General features: G+C 41.0%; 1 protein-coding gene across 1 annotated transcript in view; it reads right to left on the bottom strand.

The window, feature by feature from the left end:
• The window catches only part of LOC115125756 (protein diaphanous homolog 1), a 46,397-nt gene extending 27,226 nt beyond the window's left edge, over nt 1-19,171 (bottom strand). The window contains exons 1-8 of the mRNA XM_065018546.1: nt 19,055-19,171; nt 18,763-18,857; nt 18,400-18,501; nt 15,806-16,045; nt 15,255-15,384; nt 14,995-15,119; nt 12,941-13,105; nt 700-832 (exon numbers count right to left, since the gene is read on the bottom strand). Of these exons, the coding sequence (XP_064874618.1) occupies nt 700-832; nt 12,941-13,105; nt 14,995-15,119; nt 15,255-15,384; nt 15,806-16,045; nt 18,400-18,501; nt 18,763-18,857; nt 19,055-19,112 (1,048 nt within the window). The 5' untranslated portion in view covers nt 19,113-19,171. The remainder of the gene's footprint in view (nt 1-699; nt 833-12,940; nt 13,106-14,994; nt 15,120-15,254; nt 15,385-15,805; nt 16,046-18,399; nt 18,502-18,762; nt 18,858-19,054) is intronic.
• Nucleotides 19,172-26,818: the final 7,647 nt, after the last annotated feature.

Here is a 26,818-nt window from a genome sequence, read left to right as displayed (position 1 = left end):
ACTGAATGAGTGGATGATACAGGCAGACTACTGCCTCCTCCATATCTTTATCTTGTCTCTCTCCTTCACTCGCTCTTTTCTCAGGGCTGCTGTGGATCACTGGAGACACACACACAGACACACACACACAGATCTAGTAGTACAGTGGGCTCCGACTGCCCCCAACTGGTATCAAGGAGAAGTTCAGTTCCCAAAACAGCCTTCATCCACACCCACACTCTGACCCACTCCTCTCCCACAGGCACGGTGACTCACTCCTCTCCCACAGGCACTCTGACCCACTCCTCTCCCACAGGCACTCTGACCCACTCCTCTCCCACAGGCACTCTGACCCACTCCTCTCCCACAGGCACTCTGACCCACCCCTCTCCCACAGGCACTCTGACCCACCCCTCTCCCACAGGCACTCTGACCCACCCCTCTCCCACAGGCACTCTGACCCACTCCTCTCCCACAGGCACTCTGACCCCTCCTCTCCCACAGGCACTCTGACCCTCCTCTCCCACAGGCACTCTGACCCACTCCTCTCCCACAGGCACTCTGACCCACCCCTCTCCCACAGGCACTCTGACCCACCCCTCTCCCACAGGCACTCTGACCCACTCCTCTCCCACAGGCACTCTGACCCACTCCTCTCCCACAGGCACTCTGACCCACTCCTCTCCCACAGGCACTCTGACCCACTCCTCTCCCACTGACCTGCGTTGAGGTCCAGTTGTTGGCTTCTCTTCTGTTTCTCCTCCTTCTCTCTGTCAGCCTTCTCCTTGGCCAGCTTGGCTCTCCTGATCTTCTCCTCTGACTCCCTCCTCTTCGCATTCTCCTTCACCGCTTGCTGAGGGGACATGGACAGAGACGTGTGTGTGTATGAGGGTGCATGTGTGTGTGTGTGTGTGACTGAAAAACAATAGTTGGCCCTCTGCCAAGATAAACAGCAAAACAAGATAACCAGCATCTGTAATAACACTACCTGGTACTAATACCAACTGATACTACCTGGTAATAACACTACCTCATACTAATAATAACTGATACTACCTGGTAATAACACTACCTGATACTACCTGGAAATAACACTACCTGATACTACCTGGTAATAACACTACCTGGTACTAATACTAAATTATACTACCTGGTAAATACACTACCTGATACTACCTGGTAATAACACTACCTGGTAATAACACTAAATGATACTACCTGGAAATAACACAAAATGATACTACCTGGTAATAACACTAAATGATACAACCTGGAAATAACACTACCTGACACTACCTGGAAATAACACGACCTGATACTAATACTACCTGATATAACCTGGTAATAAAACTACCTGGTAATACTACCTGATACTAATACTAACTGATACACTTTGTAATAACAATACCTGATACTACCTGGTAATAACAGTAAATAATACTTCCTGGTAATAACACTACCTGGTAATACTACCTGATACTAATACTAACTGATACACTTTGTAATAACAATACCTGATACTACCGGATAATAACACTTCTCACTGACCCTGGTACAAATACTAACTGATTATACCTGGTAATAACACTACCTGGTAATAAAACTACCTGATAATACCTGGTACTAACACTACCTGGTACTAACACTACCTGATACTACCTGTTACTAACACTACCTGATACTAACACTACCTGATACTACCTGGTACTAACACTACCTGATACTACCTGGAAATAACACTAAATGATACTACCTGGAAATAACACTAAATGATACTACCTGGAAATAACACTAAATGATACCACCTGGTAATAACACTACCTGATACTACCTGGTAATAACACTACCTGATACTACCTGGAAATAACACTAAATGATACTACCTGGAAATAACACTAAATGATACTACCTGGTAATAACACTAAATGATACTACCTGGTAATAACACTAAATGATACTACCTGGTAATAACACTACCTGATACTACCTGGTAATAACACTACCTGATACTAATACTAACTGATACACGTTGTAATAACAATACCTGATACTACCTGGTAATAACACTAAATAACACTACCTGATACTACCTGGTAATAACACTAAATTACACTACCTGATACTACCTGGTAATAACACTAAATGATACTACCTGGTAATAACACTAAATGATACTACCTGGTAATAACACTAAATGATACTACCTGGTAATAACACTAAATGATACAACCTGGAAATAACACTAAATGATACTACCTGGTAATAACAATACCTGATACTACCTGATACTAGCACTACCTGATAATAATACTAACTGATAGTACCTGCTAATAACACTACCTGATACTAACTGGTCATAACACTACCTGATACTACCTGGTAATAACACTACCTGATACTAATACTAACTGATACTACCTGGTAATAACACTACCTGATACTAAAAATACCTGATACTACCTGGTAATAACACTAAATAACACTACCTGATACTACCTGATACTACCTGGTAATAACACTAAATGATACTACCTGGTAATAACACTAAATGATACTACCTGGTAATAACACTAAATGATACTACCTGGTAATAACACTACCTGATACACTTTGTAATAACAGTACCTGATACTACCTGGTAATAACACTAAATGATACTACCTGGTAATAACACTACCTGATACTACCTGGTAATAACACTAAATGATACTACCTGGTAATAACACTAAATGATACTACCTGGTAATAACAATAACTGATACTACCTGATACTAGCACTACCTGATACTAATACTAACTGATACTACCTGGTAATAACACTACCTGATACTAATACTAACTGATACTACCTGGTAATAATACTACCTGAAACTAATACTAACTAATCATCCTGGTAATAAAACTAAATGATACTAACTGATAGTACCTGGTAACAACACTACCTGATACTGATACTACCTGGAAATAACACTACCTGATACTAACTGATACTATCTGGTAATAACACTACCTGATAATAATACTAACGGAGAGTACCCTGTAATAACACTACCTGATACTAATACTAACTGATACTACCTGGAAATAACACTAAATGATACCAACTGGTAATAACACTAAATGATACTACCTGGTAATAACACTACCTGACACTACCTGGTAATAACACTAAATGATACTACCTGGAAATAACACTAAATGATACTACCGGGAAATAACACTAAATGATACTACCTGGAAATAACACTAAATGATACTACCTGGTAATAACACTAAATGATACTACCTGGTAATAACACTACCTGATACTACCTGGAAATAACACGACCTGATACTAATACTAACTGATATAACCTGGTAATAACACTACCTGGTAACAACAATACCTGATACTACCTGGTAATAACACTAAATGATACTACCTGGTAATAACACTAAATGATACTACCTGGTAATAACACTAAATGATACTACCTGGTAATAACACTAAATGATACTACCTGGTAATAACACTAAATGATACTACCTGGTAATAACACTACCTGATACACTTTGTAATAACAGTACCTGATACTACCTGGTAATAACACTAAATGATACTACCTGGTAATAACACTAAATGATACTACCTGGTAATAACACTAAATGATACTACCTGGTAATAACACTAACTGATACTACCTGATACTAGCACTACCTGATACTACCTGGTAATAACACTACCTGATACTAATACTAACTGATACTACCTGGTAATAATACTACCTGAAACTAATACTAACTAATCATCCTGGTACTAAAACTAACTGATACTAACTGATAGTACCTGGTAACAACACTACCTGATACTGATACTACCTGGAAATAACACTACCTGATACTAACTGATACTACCTGGTAATAACACTACCTGATAATAATACTAACGGAGAGTACCCTGTAATAACACTACCTGATACTAATACTAACTGATACTACCTGGAAATAACACTAAATGATACCAACTGGTAATAACACTAAATGATACTACCTGGTAATAACACTACCTAACACTAAATGATACTACCTGGAAATAACACTAAATGATACTACCGGGAAATAACACTAAATTATACTACCGGAAATAACACTAAATTATACTACCGGGAAATAACACTAAATGATACTACCGGGAAATAACACTAAATGATACTACCTGGAAATAACACGAAATGATACTACCTGGTAATAACACTACCTGGTAATAACACTACCTGATACTACCTGGAAATAACACGACCTGATACTAATACTAACTGATATAACCTGGTAATAACACTACCTGGTAACAACAATACCTGATACTACCTGGTAATAACACTAAATGATACTACCTGGTAATAACACTAAATGATACTACCTGGTAATAACACTAAATGATACTACCTGGTAATAACACTAAATGATACTACCTGGTAATAACACTAAATGATACTACCTGGTAATAACACTAAATGATACTACCTGGTAATAACACTACCTGATACACTTTGTAATAACAGTACCTGATACTACCTGGTAATAACACTAAATGATACTACCTGGTAATAACACTACCTGATACTACCTGGTAATAACACTAAATGATACTACCTGGTAATAACACTAAATGATACTACCTGGTAATAACAATAACTGATACTACCTGATACTAGCACTACCTGATACTAATAATAACTGATACTACCTGGTAATAACACTACCTGATACTAATACTAACTGATACTACCTGGTAATAATACTACCTGAAACTAATACTAACTAATCATCCTGGTACTAAAACTAACTGATACTAACTGATAGTACCTGGTAACAACACTACCTGATACTGATACTACCTGGAAATAACACTACCTGATACTAACTGATACTACCTGGTAATAACACTACCTGATAATAATACTAACGGAGAGTACCCTGTAATAACACTACCTGATACTAATACTAACTGATACTACCTGGAAATAACACTAAATGATACTACCTGGTAATAACACTACCTAACACTAAATGATACTACCTGGAAATAACACTAAATGATACTACCGGGAAATAACACTAAATTATACTACCGGAAATAACACTAAATTATACTACCGAAATAACACTAAATGATACTACCGAAATAACACTAAATGATACTACCTGAAATAACACTAAATGATACTACCTGGTAATAACACTACCTGGTAATAACACTACCTGATACTACCTGGAAATAACACGACCTGATACTAATACTAACTGATATAACCTGGTAATAACACTACCTGGTAACAACAATACCTGATACTACCTGGTAATAACACTAAATGATACTACCTGGTAATAACACTAAATGATACTACCTGGTAATAACACTAAATGATACTACCTGGTAATAACACTAAATGATACTACCTGGTAATAACACTAAATGATACTACCTGGAAATAACACTAAATGATACTACCGGGAAATAACACTAAATTATACTACCGGGAAATAACACTAAATTATACTACCGGGAAATAACACTAAATGATACTACCGGGAAATAACACTAAATGATACTACCTGGAAATAACACTAAATGATACTACCTGGTAATAACACTACCTGGTAATAACACTACCTGATACTACCTGGAAATAACACGACCTGATACTAATACTAACTGATATAACCTGGTAATAACACTACCTGGTAACAACAATACCTGATACTACCTGGTAATAACACTAAATGATACTACCTGGTAATAACACTAAATGATACTACCTGGTAATAACACTAAATGATACTACCTGGTAATAACACTAAATGATACTACCTGGTAATAACACTACATGATACTAATACTACCTGGAAATAACACTACCTGATACTAACTGATACAACCTGGTAATAACACTACCTGATACTACCTGGTAATAACACTACCTGATACTACCTGGTAATAACACTACATGATACTACCTGGTAATAACACTACATGATACTACCTGGTAATAACACTACATGATACTAATACTACCTGGTAATAACACTACCTGATACTAATAATAACTGATACTACCTGGTAATAATACTACCTGAAACTAATACTAACTAATCATCCTGGTACTAAAACTAACTGATACTAACTGAGAGTACCTGGTAACAACACTACCTGATACTGATACTACCTGGAAATAACACTACCTGATACTAACTGATACTACCTGGTAATAACACTACCTGATAATAATACTAACGGAGAGTACATTGTAATAACACTACCTGATACTAATACTAACTGATACTACCTGGTAATAACACTAAATGATACTACCTGGTAATAACACTAAATGATACTACCTGGTAATAACACTAAATGATACTACCTGGTAATAACACTAAATGATACTACCTGGTAATAACACTAAATGATACTACCTGGAAATAACACTAAATGATACTACCTGGAAATAACACTAAATGATACTACCTGGTAATAACACTAAATTATACTACCTGGAAATAACACTAAATGATACTACCTGGAAATAACACTAAATGATACTACCTGGTAATAACACTAAATGATACTACCTGGTAATAACACTAAATGATACCAACTGGTAATAACACTAAATGATACTACCTGGTAATAACACTACCTGACACTACCTGGTAATAACACTAAATGATACTACCTGGAAATAACACTAAATGATACTACCGGGAAATAACACTAAATGATACTACCTGGAAATAACACTAAATGATACTACCTGGTAATAACACTAAATGATACTACCTGGTAATAACACTAAATGATACTACCTGGTAATAACACTACCTGATACACTTTGTAATAACAGTACCTGATACTACCTGGTAATAACACTAAATGATACTACCTGGTAATAACACTACCTGATACACTTTGTAATAACAGTACCTGATACTACCTGGTAATAACACTAAATGATACTACCTGGTAATAACACTAAATGATACTACCTGGTAATAACACTAAATGATACTACCTGGTAATAACACTAAATGATACTACCTGGTAATAACACTACCTGATACACTTTGTAATAACAGTACCTGATACTACCTGGTAATAACACTAAATGATACTACCTGGTAATAACACTAAATGATACTACCTGGTAATAACACTAAATGATACTACCTGGTAATAACACTAACTGATACTACCTGATACTAGCACTACCTGATACTACCTGGTAATAACACTACCTGATACTAATACTAACTGATACTACCTGGTAATAATACTACCTGAAACTAATACTAACTAATCATCCTGGTACTAAAACTAACTGATACTAACTGATAGTACCTGGTAACAACACTACCTGATACTGATACTACCTGGAAATAACACTACCTGATACTAACTGATACTACCTGGTAATAACACTACCTGATAATAATACTAACGGAGAGTACCCTGTAATAACACTACCTGATACTAATACTAACTGATACTACCTGGAAATAACACTAAATGATACCAACTGGTAATAACACTAAATGATACTACCTGGTAATAACACTACCTAACACTAAATGATACTACCTGGAAATAACACTAAATGATACTACCGGGAAATAACACTAAATTATACTACCGGGAAATAACACTAAATTATACTACCGGGAAATAACACTAAATGATACTACCGGGAAATAACACTAAATGATACTACCTGGAAATAACACGAAATGATACTACCTGGTAATAACACTACCTGGTAATAACACTACCTGATACTACCTGGAAATAACACGACCTGATACTAATACTAACTGATATAACCTGGTAATAACACTACCTGGTAACAACAATACCTGATACTACCTGGTAATAACACTAAATGATACTACCTGGTAATAACACTAAATGATACTACCTGGTAATAACACTAAATGATACTACCTGGTAATAACACTAAATGATACTACCTGGTAATAACACTAAATGATACTACCTGGTAATAACACTAAATGATACTACCTGGTAATAACACTACCTGATACACTTTGTAATAACAGTACCTGATACTACCTGGTAATAACACTAAATGATACTACCTGGTAATAACACTACCTGATACTACCTGGTAATAACACTAAATGATACTACCTGGTAATAACACTAAATGATACTACCTGGTAATAACAATAACTGATACTACCTGATACTAGCACTACCTGATACTAATAATAACTGATACTACCTGGTAATAACACTACCTGATACTAATACTAACTGATACTACCTGGTAATAATACTACCTGAAACTAATACTAACTAATCATCCTGGTACTAAAACTAACTGATACTAACTGATAGTACCTGGTAACAACACTACCTGATACTGATACTACCTGGAAATAACACTACCTGATACTAACTGATACTACCTGGTAATAACACTACCTGATAATAATACTAACGGAGAGTACCCTGTAATAACACTACCTGATACTAATACTAACTGATACTACCTGGAAATAACACTAAATGATACTACCTGGTAATAACACTACCTAACACTAAATGATACTACCTGGAAATAACACTAAATGATACTACCGGGAAATAACACTAAATTATACTACCGGGAAATAACACTAAATTATACTACCGGGAAATAACACTAAATGATACTACCGGGAAATAACACTAAATGATACTACCTGGAAATAACACTAAATGATACTACCTGGTAATAACACTACCTGGTAATAACACTACCTGATACTACCTGGAAATAACACGACCTGATACTAATACTAACTGATATAACCTGGTAATAACACTACCTGGTAACAACAATACCTGATACTACCTGGTAATAACACTAAATGATACTACCTGGTAATAACACTAAATGATACTACCTGGTAATAACACTAAATGATACTACCTGGTAATAACACTAAATGATACTACCTGGTAATAACACTAAATGATACTACCTGGAAATAACACTAAATGATACTACCGGAAATAACACTAAATTATACTACCGGGAAATAACACTAAATTATACTACCGGGAAATAACACTAAATGATACTACCGGGAAATAACACTAAATGATACTACCTGGAAATAACACTAAATGATACTACCTGGTAATAACACTACCTGGTAATAACACTACCTGATACTACCTGGAAATAACACGACCTGATACTAATACTAACTGATATAACCTGGTAATAACACTACCTGGTAACAACAATACCTGATACTACCTGGTAATAACACTAAATGATACTACCTGGTAATAACACTAAATGATACTACCTGGTAATAACACTAAATGATACTACCTGGTAATAACACTAAATGATACTACCTGGTAATAACACTACATGATACTAATACTACCTGGAAATAACACTACCTGATACTAACTGATACAACCTGGTAATAACACTACCTGATACTACCTGGTAATAACACTACCTGATACTACCTGGTAATAACACTACATGATACTACCTGGTAATAACACTACATGATACTACCTGGTAATAACACTACATGATACTAATACTACCTGGTAATAACACTACCTGATACTAATAATAACTGATACTACCTGGTAATAATACTACCTGAAACTAATACTAACTAATCATCCTGGTACTAAAACTAACTGATACTAACTGAGAGTACCTGGTAACAACACTACCTGATACTGATACTACCTGGAAATAACACTACCTGATACTAACTGATACTACCTGGTAATAACACTACCTGATAATAATACTAACGGAGAGTACATTGTAATAACACTACCTGATACTAATACTAACTGATACTACCTGGTAATAACACTAAATGATACTACCTGGTAATAACACTAAATGATACTACCTGGTAATAACACTAAATGATACTACCTGGTAATAACACTAAATGATACTACCTGGTAATAACACTAAATGATACTACCTGGAAATAACACTAAATGATACTACCTGGAAATAACACTAAATGATACTACCTGGTAATAACACTAAATTATACTACCTGGAAATAACACTAAATGATACTACCTGGAAATAACACTAAATGATACTACCTGGTAATAACACTACCTGATACTACCTGGAAATAACACGACCTGATACTAATACTAACTGATACACTTTGTAATAACAATGCCTGATACTACCTGGTAATAACACTAAATAACACTACCTGATACTACCTGGTAATAACACTAAATGATACTACCTGATACTAGCTGGTAATAACACTAAATGATACTAGCTGGTAATAACACTAAATGATACTAGCTGGTAATAACACTAAATGATACTAGCTGGTAATAACACTAAATGATACTACCTGGTAATAACACTAAATGATACTACCTGTTAATAACACTAAATGATACTACCTGTTAATAACACTAAATGATACTACCTGGTAATAACACTAAATGATACTACCTGGTAATAACACTACCTGATACTACCTGGAAATAACACAACCTGATACTAACTGATATAACCTGGTAATAACACTACCTGATACTAATACTAACTGATACACTTTGTAATAACAATACCTGATACTACCTGGTAATAACACTAAATGATACTACCTGGTAATAACAATACCTGATACTACCAGATAATAACACTTCTCACTGACCCTGGTACTAATAGTACCCGATACTACCTGGTAATAGCACTACCTGGTACTAACACTACCTGATACTACCTTGTACTAACACTACCTGATACTACCTGGTACTAACACTACCTGATACTACCTGGTACTAACACTACCTGATACTACCTGGTACTAACACTACCTGATACTACCTGTTACTAACACTACCTGGTTACTACCTGTTACTAACACTACCTGGTACTAACACTACCTGATACTACCTGGTACTAACACTACCTGATACTACCTGGTACTAACAATACCTGGTAATAACACTACCTGATACTACCTGGTAATAACACTAAATGATACTACCTGGTAATAACAATACCTGATACTACCAGATAATAACACTTCTCACTGACCCTGGTACTAATAGTACCCGATACTACCTGGTAATAGCACTACCTGGTACTAACACTACCTGATACTACCTTGTACTAACACTACCTGATACTACCTGGTACTAACACTACCTGATACTACCTGGTACTAACACTACCTGATACTACCTGGTACTAACACTACCTGATACTACCTGTTACTAACACTACCTGGTTACTACCTGTTACTAACACTACCTGGTACTAACACTACCTGATACTACCTGGTACTAACACTACCTGATACTACCTGGTACTAACAATACCTGGTAATAACACTACCCGATACTACCTGGTAATAACACTACCTGATACTACCTGGTAATAACAATACCTGATACTACCGGATAATAACACTTCTCACTGACCCTGGTACTAATACTGCCTGATACTACCTGGTAATAACACTACCTGGTACTAACACTACCTGATACTACCTGGTACTAACACTACCTGATACTACCTGGTACTAACACTACCTGATACTACCTGGTACTAACACTACCTGATACTACCTGGTACTAACACTACCTGATACTAACACTACCTGATACTAACACTACCTGATACTAACACTACCTGATACTACCTGGTACTAACACTACCTGATACTACCTGGTACTAACACTACCTGATACTACCTGTTACTAACTCTACCTGATACTACCTGTTACTAACACTACCTGATACTACCTGTTACTAACACTACCTGATACTACCTGTTACTAACACTACCTGATACTAATACTACCTGATACTACCTGGTAATAACACTACCTGGTACTAACACTACCTGATACTACCTGGTACTAACACTACCTGATACTACCTGGTACTAACACTACCTGATACTAACACTACCTGATACTACCTGGTACTAACACTACCTGATACTACCTGGTACTAACACTACCTGATACTACCTGTTACTAACACTACCTGATACTACCTGTTACTAACTCTACCTGATACTACCTGTTACTAACACTACCTGATACTAATACTACCTGATACTACCTGGTAATAACACTACCTGATACTAACACTACCTGATACTACCTGATACTAACACTACCTGATACTACCTGGTACCAACACTACCTGATACTACCTGGTACCAACACTACCTGATACTACCTGGTACCAACACTACCTGATACTACCTGGTACCAACACTACCTGATACTACCTGGTACCAACACTACCTGATACTACCTGGTACCAACACTACCTGATACTACCTGGTACCAACACTACCTGATACTACCTGGTACTAACACTACCTGATACTACCTGGTACTAACATTACCTGATACTACCTGTTACTAACACTACCTGATACTACCTGTTACTAACACTACCTGATACTACCTGTTACTAACAGTACCCGATACTACCTGGTACTAACACTACCTGATACTAACACTACCTGATAATAATACTAACTGATAGTACCTGGTAATAACATTACCTGATACTAATACTAACTGATACTAACTGGTCATAACACTACCTGATACTAATACTAACTGATACTACCTGGTAATAACACTACCTGATACTACCTGGTAATAACACTACCTGATACTAAAACTAACTGATACTACCTGGTAATAACACTACCTGATACTAATACTAACTGATACTAATACTAACTGATACTACCTGGTAATAACACTACCTGATACAATACCTGTAGACAGTACCTTCCCACTAACAGTCAATGTCATTTAGACAAACAGGTGAGGAGAACATGTGTTTATCATTAACTTGTGTGTAATGAGGTGGGAGCACATTCTGTTTTCTGCCTTCAGGTTGCCAATGCTCAAACTCACCTGGAACATGTTCTTGAAGTTGTTGAGGTCACCGAAGAACTCTTCGACAGAAATCTTGCGAGGGTCGAACACAAAGTATTTCCCCAGGTCGGAGTACTGCTTCTCCATGTTCTTATGCATCATGTCCAACTTCTCATGTTGCTCTTTAGCACTGGCCACAAAGCTGTGAGGTACAGTATTAAGGAGTACACAGCCTGGCAACACAGAGACACACACACCACCCCCAGCACACAGAGCTACACACCACCCCAGCACACAGAGCTACACTCACCACCCCCAGCACACAGAGCTACACTCACCACCCCCAGCACACAGAGCTACACACACCACCCCCAGCACACAGAGCTACACACACCACCCCCAGCACACAGAGCTACACACACCACCCCCAGCACACAGAGCTACACACACCACCCCCAGCACACAGAGCTACACACACCACCCCCAGCACACAGAGCTACACTCACCACCCCCAGCACACAGAGCTACACTCACCACCCCCAGCACACAGAGCTACACTCACCACCCCCAGCACACAGAGCTACACTCACCACCCCCAGCACACAGAGCTACACACACCACCCCCAGTACACAGAGCTACACTCACCACCCCCAGCACACAGAGCTACACACACCACCCCCAGCACACAGAGCTACACTTACCACCCCCAGCACACAGAGCTACACTCACCACCCCCAGCACACAGAGCTACACACACCACCTCCAGCACACAGAGACACACACACACCACCTCCAGCACAGAGACACACACACCACCTCCAGTAGACACACCACCTCCACCACACAGACACACCACCTCCAGCACACACAGCTACACACACCACCACCAGCACACAGAGCTACACACCACCACCAACACACAGAGCTATACACACCATCATCACAGAGCTACACACAGAGCTATACACACCACCAACACACAGAGCTATACACACTCATTCATAGACACTCACACATTCAGCTTTCAGCATGGAAAGGCTTACAGGAAACGACAGAGAATATTTCCTGTCTAGATCGTAATTTGTAAGATGTGTGGAGATGCTTTGAAATGACACCTTACATAAAGTTTGATTGGACTAGAGGAGGTTAAAATGATCGAACTAAGTTTGATTGGACTGGAGGAGGTTAAAATGATCGAACTAAGTTTGATTGGACTAGAGGAGGTTAAAATGATCGAACTAAGTTTGATTGGACTGGAGGAGGTTAAAATGATCGAACTAAGTTTGATTGGACTGGAGGTTAAAATGATCGAACTAAGTTTGATTGGACTGGAGGAGGTTAAAATGATCGAACTAAGTTTGATTGGACTGGAGGAGGTTAAAATGATCGAACTAAGTTTGATTGGACTGGAGGAGGTTAAAATGATCGAACTATGATCGAACCTTCGTGTTTGGCCCTGTCCGGGGGTATCATCGGGTGGGGCCACACTGTCTCAGCCTCCAGTATTTATCCTGCAGTAGTTTGTGTGTCGGGGGGCTAGGGTCAGTTTGTTATATCTGGAGTACTTATCCTGTCTTATCCGGTGTCCTGTGTGAATTTAAGTATGCTCTCTTTAATTCTCTCTTTCTCTCTCTCGGAGGACCTGAGACCTAGGACCATGCCTCAGGACTACCTGGCATGATGACTCCTTACTGTCCCCAGTCCACCTGGCCGTGCTGCTGCTCCAGTTTCAACTGTTCTGCCTGTGGCTATGGAATCCTGACCTGTTCACCAGACGTGCTACCTGTCCCAGACCTATTATTTGACCATGCTGGTCATTTATGAACATTTGAACATCTTGGCCATGTTCTGTTATAATCTCCACCCGGCACAGCCAGAAGAGGACTGGCCACCCCCCTCATAGCCTGGTTCCTCCCTAGGTTTCTTCCTAGGTTTTGGCCTTTCTAGGGAGTTTTTCCTAGCCACCGTGCTTCTACACCTGCATTGCTTGCTGTTTGGGGTTTTAGGTTGGGTTTCTGAACAGCACTTTGAGATATCAGCTGATGTAAGAAGAGCTATATAAATACATTTGATTTTCAGTAGTAAAGGATATAGTCATTTTCTCCACAAACATGTCCCTATCACTCTGTGGAGGAGGGAAGGTCTCCAGATCTTTGTCCAGAGTCTTCAACGCACAGCCCATCTGCACCAGGTTCTTCTGCAGGGTCTCAGCCGACACTGAGACAGGGGTTAGAGGGGACAGGTCAGTGTGTCATGAAAGGAAACAGGGATGAGGAGAGGACACAAGTGTGTGAGAGTACTGGTACTAGTGTTTAGTTCTGAGGGTAGGTGTTAGGTGGAGTCCATGGTTACCTCGGCTAGCCTTCTCTACGTGAACGAGTTCGTCGGGGAACGTCAGGACGTCGGGGTACTGCTCCTGACACACGTCAGCCAGGAAGTGCAGGAGAGTCTGCTTCAGGTCAGTTGTCTTGGTGTCCCGCAGCTGATTGGACAAAGGGCAGATTCTAAAGTACACCCCCTTTTTAAAACCTTTAACGCAGCGTTGGCTTATTAAATACATGTTTACCCTGTTACACACACTGCCTGTAGATATGCGTGTGCGTCTCTTTGTGCGTGGTTATGTCCATGCAGGGCTCTACGCTGACCAAATTGACAAATTTAGGAGCACACAGAAATTTAGGAGCACAATGAACAATATTTGCAGTAACAAGCCGTTTTCTTTGTAGTAATGGTGCAAGCATGACGGTCATGAATCTGGGCTCTGTGTGTATTCTCCATGGCTCTCAGGGGCCGCGGTACAGTGAAGTAATCACTGGTGCTCCTAAATTAAAATTCCAACTAATCTAGTTTTTCTAACAAGCGAGTAAAATAGTAGCACTGTAGAGCAATGAAGTGTCTCTCACCTTGCAGAGGTAGCTGATGCTGAATCCAAAGGCCTTGGCGTTGCGGGAACCAGCGTTCATGTAGTTGCCCACCAGCAGGATGATCTGCAGTAGCTGGGAGAAGGTGGTGCTCTTCTTCAGTTCCTCGCAGGCCGCCGTCACGGACACCACATCCGGCTTGATGTTGTTCAGCTGCTCTTCAAACTGCAGCCGGAACAAGATGGCCGTCAGCCGGGGCTTCAGACGCTTCACTGTCGACATCTGAGGGGGAGAGGGGGGAGGGTTGGAGGGGAGAGAGGGGAGGGTTGGAGAGAGGAGAGGGGAGGGTTGGAGAGGGGAGAGAGTTGGAGAGGGGAGAGAGTTGGAGAGAGGAGGGTTGGAGAGAGGAGGGGAGGGTTGGAGAGAGGGGATGGTTGGAGAGGGGAGAGAGTTGGGGAGGGTTGGAGAGAGGAGGGTTGGCGAGAGGGGATGGTTGGAGAGGGAGAGAGTTGGGGAGGGTTGGAGGGGAGAGAGTTGGAGAGGGGAGAGTTGGAGAGGGTTGGAGAGGGGAGGGTTGGAGAGGGGTGAGAAGAGAGGGTTGGAGAGGGGAGAGAGGACCATGACACTCACAAGGAGTGTGTTATAGATGGTTTGTGAAGCATCGTTTATGTGCTTATGACAGCTTTTTGCACTTATGAATGCTCTATAAAGCTTTTATACATGATGTTTCCTTTAAAGTGGGACGGGCAGGATCATATTGCTGGTAGTGTTTGAGTAGGCTCAGTAGGGTTTATTCAGGCCATGTCTAACACACTGTGGTTGATTCAGGCCATGTCTAACACTGTGGTTGATTCAGGCCATGTCTAACACTGTGGTTGATTCAGGCCATGTCTAACACTGTGGTTGATTCAGGCCATGTCTAACACTGTGGTTGATTCAGGCCATGTCTAACACTGTGGTTTATTCAGGCCATGTCTAACACTGTGGTTTATTCAGGCCATGTCTAACACTGTGGTTGATTCAGGCCATGTCTAACACTGTGGTTTATTCAGGCCATGTCTAACACTGTGGTTGATTCAGGCCATGTCTAACACTGTGGTTTATTCAGGCCATGTCTAACACTGTGGTTTATTCAGGCCATGTCTAACACACTGTGGTTGATTCAGGCCATGTCTAACACACTGTGGTTGATTCAGGCCATGTCTAACACTGTGGTTTATTCAGGCCATGTCTAACACTGTGGTTGATTCAGGCCATGTCTAACACTGTGGTTTAACCTCTTGGTGTTAGAGGGCAGTATTTTCATTTTTGAAAAAAAAACGTTCCCGTTTTAAACGGGATATTTTGTCAGGAAAAGATGCTAGAATATGCATATAATTTACAGCTTTGGATAGAAAACACTAACGTTTCCAAAACTGTAAAGATATTGTCTGTGAGTATAACAGAACTGATGTTGCAGGCGAAAGCCTGAGAAAAATCCAATCCGGAAGTGCCCCAGGTTTTGAAAGCGCTGCGTTCCAATGACTCCCTATTCAGCTGTGAATGTACCATCAACAAGCTTACGCTTTCTGCGTATTCCCCAAGGTGTCTACAGCATTGTGACGTAGTTTTACGCATTTCTGTTGAAGAATAGCCATAGGCAGCCACATTGCGTAAGTGGTCACATGGTGGCTCCGAGAGAGATTCTCGCGTAAAATACAGAGGTAGCCATTACTCCAATCGGTCAGAGTGAAAAACGAATTGTCCCGACTGATATATTATCGAATAGATATTAGAAAAACACCTTGAGGATGGATTCTAAACAACATTTGCCATGTTTCTGTCAATTTCCCAGCCAAACGTGAAGAACAAACGGAGCTGTTTCGCCTACAAAAATAATATTTTGGGAAAAAATGAACTTTGGCTGTCTACCTGGGAGTCTCGTGAGTGAAAACATCCGAAGTTCATCAAAGGTAAACAATTGAATTTGATTGCTTTTCTGATTTCCGTGACAAGTTTGCCTGATGCTAACAAGGCATAACGCTATGCTAGGCTATGATAAACTTACACAAATGCTTGTCTAGCGTTGGCTGTAAAGCATATTTTGAAAATCTGAGATGACAGGGTGATTAACAAAAGGCTAAGCTGTGTCTCAATATATTTCACTTGTGATTTTCATGAATAGGAACATTTATGTCCGTTGCGTTATGCTAATTAGTGTCAGATGATGATAACGGTCCCGTTCACGGGCTGGGCGTCACTACAGGTTAATAAGGCCATGCCTAACACTGTGGTTGATTCAGGCCATGCCTAACACTGTGGTTGATTCAGGCCATGTCTAACACTGTGGTTGATTCAGGCCATGTCTAACACTGTGGTTGATTCAGGCCATGTCTTAACACTGTGGCTGATTCAGGCCATGTCTAACACTGTGGTTGATTCAGGCCATGTCTAACACTGTGGTTGATTCAGGCCATGTCTAACACTGTGGTTTATTCAGACCATGTATAACACTGTGGTTTATTCAGACCATGTCTAACACTGTGGTTTATTCAGACCAATCAGAGCTTAGTAGCGCTTCATTTTCCAGTCAGCCACGTGGTTCTCTCCAGCTCTTAGTAGTTAAGTCAGACAACAGCATGTGTGTGAGTTCTCACCACGACTCCAAACTGCTCGGCCTCTGCCAGGTCTTCATACTCATCCTTCATCTCCCCCAGAACATTCAGCGTCTCCTGTTCTGGCAACTGCTTGATCAGATTCTACACACACACAGAACATTTATTTACATACAGGACGAATACAACATTTTACTAAACAAAACACACATTTGCATCACCGCATTTCTAACGCAGACAGACACAGACAGACAGACAGACAGACAGACCGAGTGAGACAGAGAGAGAGAGACAGACAGAGAGACACAGACACCGACACACAGAGAGGCAGACAGACACACAGACAGAGATAGAGACACAGACAGACACACAGACAGAGAGACACAGACACACACAGATTTGTACCTGCACCATGGACTCAGAAAGCAGCTTCTCGTTGATCTCCAGGATGACGTTCTTAATCTCCTCGTAGGGCATACGGAACGAGCCCAGGAAGATGGCTGAAACACACACGGCCCATCACATAACACGTGCAGCCATCACCCAACCACCCATCACCTACCACCCATCACACATCACCCTCAGCCCAACACATACCACCCTCAGCCCAACAGTCAGGAATCATTACTGAACTGACTGCTTGCTGCATTGGAACGCTGAGAGTCGGTCAGATCAGGGGAAGTGTTCAAACACTTACAGAGGTTCTGGGAGGACTTGGAGTCCAACACCTTCAGCTCCTTCACCTTCTTAGTCATCTTCTTCTCCTCCACTCCCTCCTGGTCCTTCTTAACTACAGAGACACAGAGAGAGAGGTTGTGTTAATGTGAATACTTCAGAAGAGAACACATCAGAATAGAGAGAGTCAGAGAGAGAGAGCGAGACAGAGAGAGAGACAGAGAGAGAGAGAGAGAGAGAGAGAGAGAGAGCGAGAGAGCGAGAGCGAGAGAGAGCGTCAGCGAGAGAGAGAGCGTCAGCGAGAGAGAGAGAGTCAGCGAGAGAGAGAGAGAGCGAGAGCGAGAGCGTCAGCGAGAGAGAGATAGAGAGAGAGAGAGTCAGAGAGACAGAGAGAGAGAATCAGAGAGAGAGAGTCAGAGAGACAGAGAGAGAGAATCAGAGAGAGAGAGAGTCAGAGAGAGAGAGAGTCAGAGAGAGAGAGTCAGAGAGACAGAGAGAGAGAGAGAGAGGAGGAGGAATACAGGACTGGAGAGAGGACAATAAAGCATTAGTTAGAAAGACTGACAGAAGTAAACAGAGGTGACATGAGAAACAGTATGATAGATACAGTATAAAGGGGGATAAAAACCCTAGGGTAGAGAGGAACTAACATTACTGTCTCCACCACCGGGGGAAGAGTATTTACGTTGCACACGGCTACTGCACATAGTTCACAATCAGGACTTGGACTGGTTTACACAGAGACAGAACAGTAAATAGGAACCAGGACATGGACTGGTTTAAACAGAGACAGAACAGTAAATAGGAATCAGGACTTGGACTGGTTTAAACAGAGACAGAACAGTAAATAGGAATCAGGACTTGGACTGGTTTACACAGAGACAGAACAGTAAATAGGAATCAGGACTTGGACTGATTTACACAGAGACAGAACAGTAAATAGGAATCAGGACTTGGACTGGTTTAAACAGAGACAGAACAGTAAATAGGAATCAGGACTTGGACTGGTTTACACAGAGACAGAACAGTAAATATGAATCAGGACTTGGACTGGTTTACACAGAGACAGAACAGTAAATAGGAATCAGGACTTGGACTGGTTTAAACAGAGACAGAACAGTAAATAGGAATCAGGACTTGGACTGGTTTACACAGAGACAGAACAGTAAATAGGAATCAGGACTTGGACTGGTTTACACAGAGACAGAACAGTAAATAGGAATCAGGAGCTGACACTATTGACTGGTAATGTCATCATAGCTACTGTAGTTATATTAGAAGCTGTAATGGAGAAGTGTGATGGGCAGAGCATGAACACAGTCAGGAATATCTACCACTGTTATTACTAGAGGTCGACCGATTCATCGGAATGGCCGATTAATTAGGGTATTTTTGGGCAAGTCAGTTAAGAACACATTCTTATTTTCAATGACGGCCTAGGAACGGTGGGTTAACTGCCTCGTTCAGGGGCAGAAAGACAGATTTTCACCTTGTCAGCTCGGGGGATCCAATCTTGCAACCTTACAGTTAACTAGTCCAACGCTCTAACCACCTGCCTGTCATTGCACCCCACGAGGAGCCTGCCTGTTACGCGAATGCAGTAAGAAGCCAAGGTAAGTTGCTAGCTAGCATTAAACTTATCTTATAAAAAACAATCAATCATAATCACTAGTTAACTACACATGGTTGATGATATTACTAGTTTATCTAGCGTGTCGTTGTGTTGCATATAATCGATGCAACACTGGGGGATGATTTAACAAAAGCGCATTTAAGAAAAAAGCACAATCATTGGACGACTGTACCCCTACCATAAACACCAATGCCTTTCTTAAAATCAATACACAGAAGTATATATTTTTAAACCTGCATATTTAGCTAAAAGAAATCCAGGTTAGCAGGCAATATTAACCAGGTGACATTGTGTCACTTCTCTTAAGTTCATTGCACGCAGAGTCAGGGTATATGCAACAGTTTGGGCAGCCTGGCTCATTGCAAACTAATTTGCCAGAATTTTACGTAATTATGACATAACATTGAAGGTTGTGCAATGTCACAAGAATATTTAGATTTAGGGATGCCGCCCGTTAGATAAAATACAGAACGGTTCCGTATTTCACTGAAATAATAAACGTTTTGTTTTCGAAATTATAGTTTCCGGATTCGACCATATTAATGAACAAAGGCTCGTATTTCTGTGTGTTATGTTATAATTAAGTCTATGATTTGATAGAGTAGAGCAGTCTGAGCGATGGTAGGCAACAGCAGGCTCGTAAGCATTCATTCAAACAGCACTTTCGTGCGTTTTGCCAGCAGCTCTTCGCAAGCACAGCGCTGTTTATGACTTCAAGCCTTTCAGCCTAATGCCTGGTGTCACCAATGTGAAATGGCTAGCTAGTTAGCTGGGTGCGTGCTAATAGCGTTTCAAACGTCACTCGCTTTAAGATTTGGAGTAGTTATTCCCCTTGCTCTGCAAGGGGTGCGGCATTTGTGGAGCGATGGGTAACGCTGCTTTGAGGGTGGCTGTTGTCGATGTGTTCCTGGTTCAAGCCCAGGTAGGGGCGAGGAGAGGGATGGAAGCTATACTGTTACACTGGCAATACTATAGTGCCTATAAGAACATCCAATAGTCAAAGGTATATGAAATACAAATGGTATAGAGATAAATAGTCCTATAAATACTAAATTAACTACAACCTAAAACCTCTTACCTTGCCTCTCATGTTAAAAGGAACCACCAGCTTTCATATGTTCTCATGTTCTGAGCAAGGAACTCAAATGTTAGCTTTCTTACATGCCACATATTGCTCGTTTACTATAATACTGATGTATTATATTAAGTTAAAATAAGAGTTCATTCAGTATTGTTGTAATTGTCATTATTACAAATAAATAAAATAATTGGCTGATTAATCGGTATCTGCCTTGTTGGTCCTCCAATAATCGGTATCTGCCTTGTTGGTCCTCCAATAATCGGTATCTGCCTTGTTGGTCCTCCAATAATCGGTATCTGCCTTGTTGGTCCTCCAATAATCGGTATCTGCCTTGTTGGTCCTCCAATAATCGGTATCTGCCTTGTTGGTCCTCCAATAATCGGTATCTGCCTTGTTGGTCCTCCAATAATCGGTATCTGCCTTGTTGGTCCTCCAATAATCGGTATCTGCCTTGTTGGTCCTCCAATAATCTCTTGTTGGTATCTGCCTTGTTGGTCCTCCAATAATCGGTATCTGCCTTGTTGGTCCTCCAATAATCGGTATCTGCCTTGTTGATCCTCCAATAATCGGTATCTGCCTTGTTGGTCCTCCAATAATCGGTATCTGCCTTGTTGGTCCTCCAATAATCGGTATCTGCCTTGTTGGTCCTCCAATAATCGGTATCGGCGTTGAAAAATCAGAATCGATCGACCTCTAGTTATTACTACTAGAATAATATTCCTACAGACTTCACTACAGCGCATTATAAGACAGTCACTAACTGGACTGGAGTACACAGAGCAGCAGTTGAGTAGAGCAGGACTTTGTCTTAGAGGTCACACACACACAAACACCTCTCTCAATTCAATTAAAGGGCTTTATTGGCATGGGAAACATGTGTTAACATTGCCAAAGCAAGTGAAGTAGATAATATACAAAAGTGAAAAACAAAATGGAACAGTAAACATTACTCCCTCTCTCTTCCTCTCGGCCTGTAAACAAGGTCTGTTCCCTCGTTGATTCCACCAATTAAAGCCACTACTGAACACCATTGTTTGTTTCACTTGGCATCATGTGCAGCACTAAGTACTGACAACTCTGTCTCTTTCCTGTTAAGCATCTCTCTCCTTTTAAGCATCTCTCTCTCTCCTTTTAAGACTCTCTCCTGTTAAGCATCTCTCTCTCCTTTTAAGCATCTCTCTCTCTCCTTTTAAGCATCTCTCTCTCTCCTTTTAAGCATCTCTCTCTCTCCTTTTAAGCATCTCTCTCTCTCCTTTTAAGCATCTCTCTCTCTCCTTTTAAGCATCTCTCTCTCCTTTTAAGCATCTCTCTCTCTCCTTTTAAGCATCTCTCTCTCTCCTTTTAAGCATCTCTCCCTCTCCTTTTAAGCATCTCTCTCTCTCCTTTTAAGCGTCGCTCTCTCTCCTTTTAAGCATCTCTTAAGTATCTCTCGCTCTTAAGTATCTCTCGCTCTTAAGCATCTCTCGCTCTTAAGCATCTCTCTCTCTTAAACATTCATTGCCAGCAGCATACCACCCTGCATACCACTGCTGGCTTGCTTCTGAAGCTAAGCAGGGTTGGTCCTGGTCAGTCCCTAGAAGTGGTGTTGGAGGCACTCTTTCCTCTGGTCTAAAAAAATATCCCAATGCCCGAGGGCAGTGATTGGGGACACTGCCCTGTGTAGGGTGCCGTCTTTCGGATGGGACGTTAAACGGGTGTCCTGACTCTCTGAGGTCATTAAAGATCCCATGGCACTTATCGTAAGAGTAGGGGTGTTAACCCCGGTGTCCTGGCTAAATTCCCAATCTGGCCATCAAACCATCACGGTCACCTAATAATCCCCAGTTTACAATTGGCTCATTCATCCCCCTCCTCTCCCCTGTAACTATTCCCCAGGTTGTTGCTGCAAATGAGAACGTGTTCTCAGTCAATTTACCTGGTAAAATAACGTAAATAAAAAGCCTCTCTGTGTGAAGACAATGTGTTTTGCTCTGTGGTACCATCCATATATGTTTTCCCTATGTGTCAACAACAGGAAAACAAGCAGGATATCCACTGTTACACAGATAGAGAGCGAAAGAGGCATCTGCCCAAAATTTGGAACCAAGGACTGATCACCCAAATCTACAAAAGTGGAGACAAATTTGACCCCAATAACTACCGTGGAATATGCGTCAAATGTAACCATGGGAAAATCCTCTGCATTATCATTAACAGCAGACTCGTACATTTCCTCAATGAAAACAATTAACTGAGAAAATGTCAAAATGGCATTTTACCAAATTACCGTACAATAGACCATGTATTCACCCTGCACACCCTAATTGACAACCAAACAAACCAAAACACAGGCAAAGTCTTCTCATGCATTGTTGATTTCAAAAAAGCCTTCGACTCAACTTGGCATGTGGGTCTGCTATACAAATGGATGGAAAGTGGTGTTGGGGGTAAAACATACAACATTATAAAATGCATGTACACAAACAACAAGTGTGTGGTTAAAATTGGCAAAAAAACACACATTTCTTCCCACTGGGCCGTGGGGTGAGACAGGGATGCAGCTTAAGCCCCACCCTCTTCAACATCTATTTAAACGGGTTGGCGCGGGCACTAGTAAAGTCTGCAGAACCCAGCCTCACCCTACTAGAATCTGAAGTCAAATGTCTGCTGTTTGCTGATGATCTGGTGCTTCTGTCACTAATCAAGGAGGGCCTACAGCAGCACGTAGATATTCTGCACAGATTCTGTCAGACCTGGGCCCTGACAGTAAATCTCAGTAAGACCAAAATAATGGTGTTCCAAAAAAGGTCCAGTCGCCAGGACCACAAATACAAATTCCATCTAGACACCATTGCCCTAGAGCACACAAAAAAACTATACATACCTTGGCCTAAACATCAGCACCACAGGTAACTTCCACAAAGCTGTGAACGATCTGAGAGACAAGGCAAGAAGGGCATTCTATGCCATCAAAAGGAACATAACATTCAACATACCAATGAGGATCTGGCTAAAAATACTTGAATATGTCATAGAGCCCATTGCCCTTTATGGTTGTGAGGTCAAGAATTCACCAAATTCACCAACCAAGAATTCACAAAATGGGACAAACACCAAATTGAGAGACTGCATGCAGAATTCTACAAAAATATCCTCCGTGTACAACGTAGAACACCAAATAATGCATGCAGAGCAGAACTAGGCCAATACCCACTAATGATCAAAATCCAGAAAATTCTACAACCACCTAAAAGGAAGCGATTCCCAAACCTTCCATAACAAAGCCATCACCTACAGAGAGATGAACCTGGAGAAGAATCCCCTAAGCAAGCTGGTCCTGGGGCTCTGCTCACAAACACAAACACACCACAGAGCCCCAGGACAGCAGCACAATTAGACCCAACCAAATCATGAGAAAACAAAAAGATAATAACTTGACACATTGGAAAGAATTAACAAAAAAACAGAGCAAACTAGAATGCTATTTGTCCCTAAACAGAGAGTACACAGTGGCAGAATACCTGACCACTGTGACTGATCCAAACTTAAGGAAAGCTTTGACTATGTACAGACTCTGTGAGCATAGCCTTGCTATTGAGAAAGGCCGCCGTAGGCAGACATGGCACTCAAGAGGAGAAAGGATATGTGCTCCCTGCCCACAAAATGAGGTGGAAACTGAGCTGCACTTCCTAACCTCCTGCCAAATGCATGACCATATTAGAGAGACATATTTCCCTCAGATTACACAGACCCACAAAGAAATCGAAAACAAATCCAATTTTGATAAACTCCCATATCTGCTGGATGAAATTCCACAGTGTGCCATCACAGCAGCAAGATTTGTGACCTGTTGCCACAAGAAAAGGGCAACCAGTGAAGAACAAACACCATTGTAAATACAACCCATATTTATGCCTATTTATTTTCCCTTGTGTACTTTAACCATTTGTACATTGTTACAACACTGTATATATACATATATAATATGGCATTTGTAATGTCTTTATTGTTTTGAAACCTCTGTATGTGTAAATATTTCACTTTTGTATATTATCTACCTCACTTGCTTTGGCAATGTTAACACGTTTCCCATGCCAATAAAGCCCCTTGAATTGAATTGAGAGAGGAGGGAGAGAGAGAGAGACAGATCTAATTTGAGTGTGTGATGTGCTCTCGACAAAATCAGAGCAACACCCCAGATAAGCTTTCCTATGATGATGTCATCAATAATTCATAAAACGGGTGCCAGGCTGAGGGCCAAACGGGTGCCATGCTGAGGGCCAAACGGGTGCCATGCTGAGGGTTAAGCGGGTGCCAGGCTGAGGGTTAAGCGGGTGCCAGGCTGAGGGTTAAACGGGTGCCAGGCTGAGGGCCAAACGGGTGCCAGGCTGAGGGTTAAACGGGTGCCATGCTGAGGGTTAAACGGGTGCCATGCTGAGGGTTAAACGGGTCCTAGGCTGAGGGTTAAACGGGTGCCAGGCTGAGGGTTAAACGGGTGCCAGGCTGAGGGTTAAACGGGTGCCAGGCTGAGGGCCAAACGGGTCCCAGGCTGAGGGTTAAACGGGTGCCAGGCTGAGGGTTAAACGGGTGCCAGGCTGAGGGCCAAACGGGTCCCAGGCTGAGGTCCAAACGGGTCCTAGGCTGAAACGGGTGCCAGGCTGAGGGTTAAACAGGTCCTAGGCTCAGGGTTAAACAGGTCCTAGGCTCAGGGTTAAACAAGTCCTTGGCTCAGGGTTAAACAAGTCCTAGGCTCAGGGTTAAACAAGTCCTAGGCTCAGGGTGAAACAAGTCCTAGGCTCAGGGTTAAACAAGTCCTAGGCTCAGGGTTAAACAAGTCCTAGGCTCAGGGTTAAACAGGTCCTTGGCTCAGGGTTAAACAAGTCCTAGGCTGAGGGTTAAAATGGTTGCTCACACACCACTCCTGTCATTTATGGTGCAATGGCACCCCTACTGGCTACTGAGAACACAGCACTCACATTACACCCAGATGAGGAGCCATGGTCGCCATGACAGAGGGAAAACACACACATACACTTGGAAGGTCCATGAACAAACACACAATATAGTACATGCTGTAGTTCTATTTTCCCCAC

Source organism: Oncorhynchus nerka, linkage group LG5 (genome assembly GCF_034236695.1).
Source record: "Oncorhynchus nerka isolate Pitt River linkage group LG5, Oner_Uvic_2.0, whole genome shotgun sequence".
Taxonomy (NCBI): domain Eukaryota; kingdom Metazoa; phylum Chordata; class Actinopteri; order Salmoniformes; family Salmonidae; genus Oncorhynchus; species Oncorhynchus nerka.
This window is presented reverse-complemented; position numbering and strand designations above follow the sequence as displayed.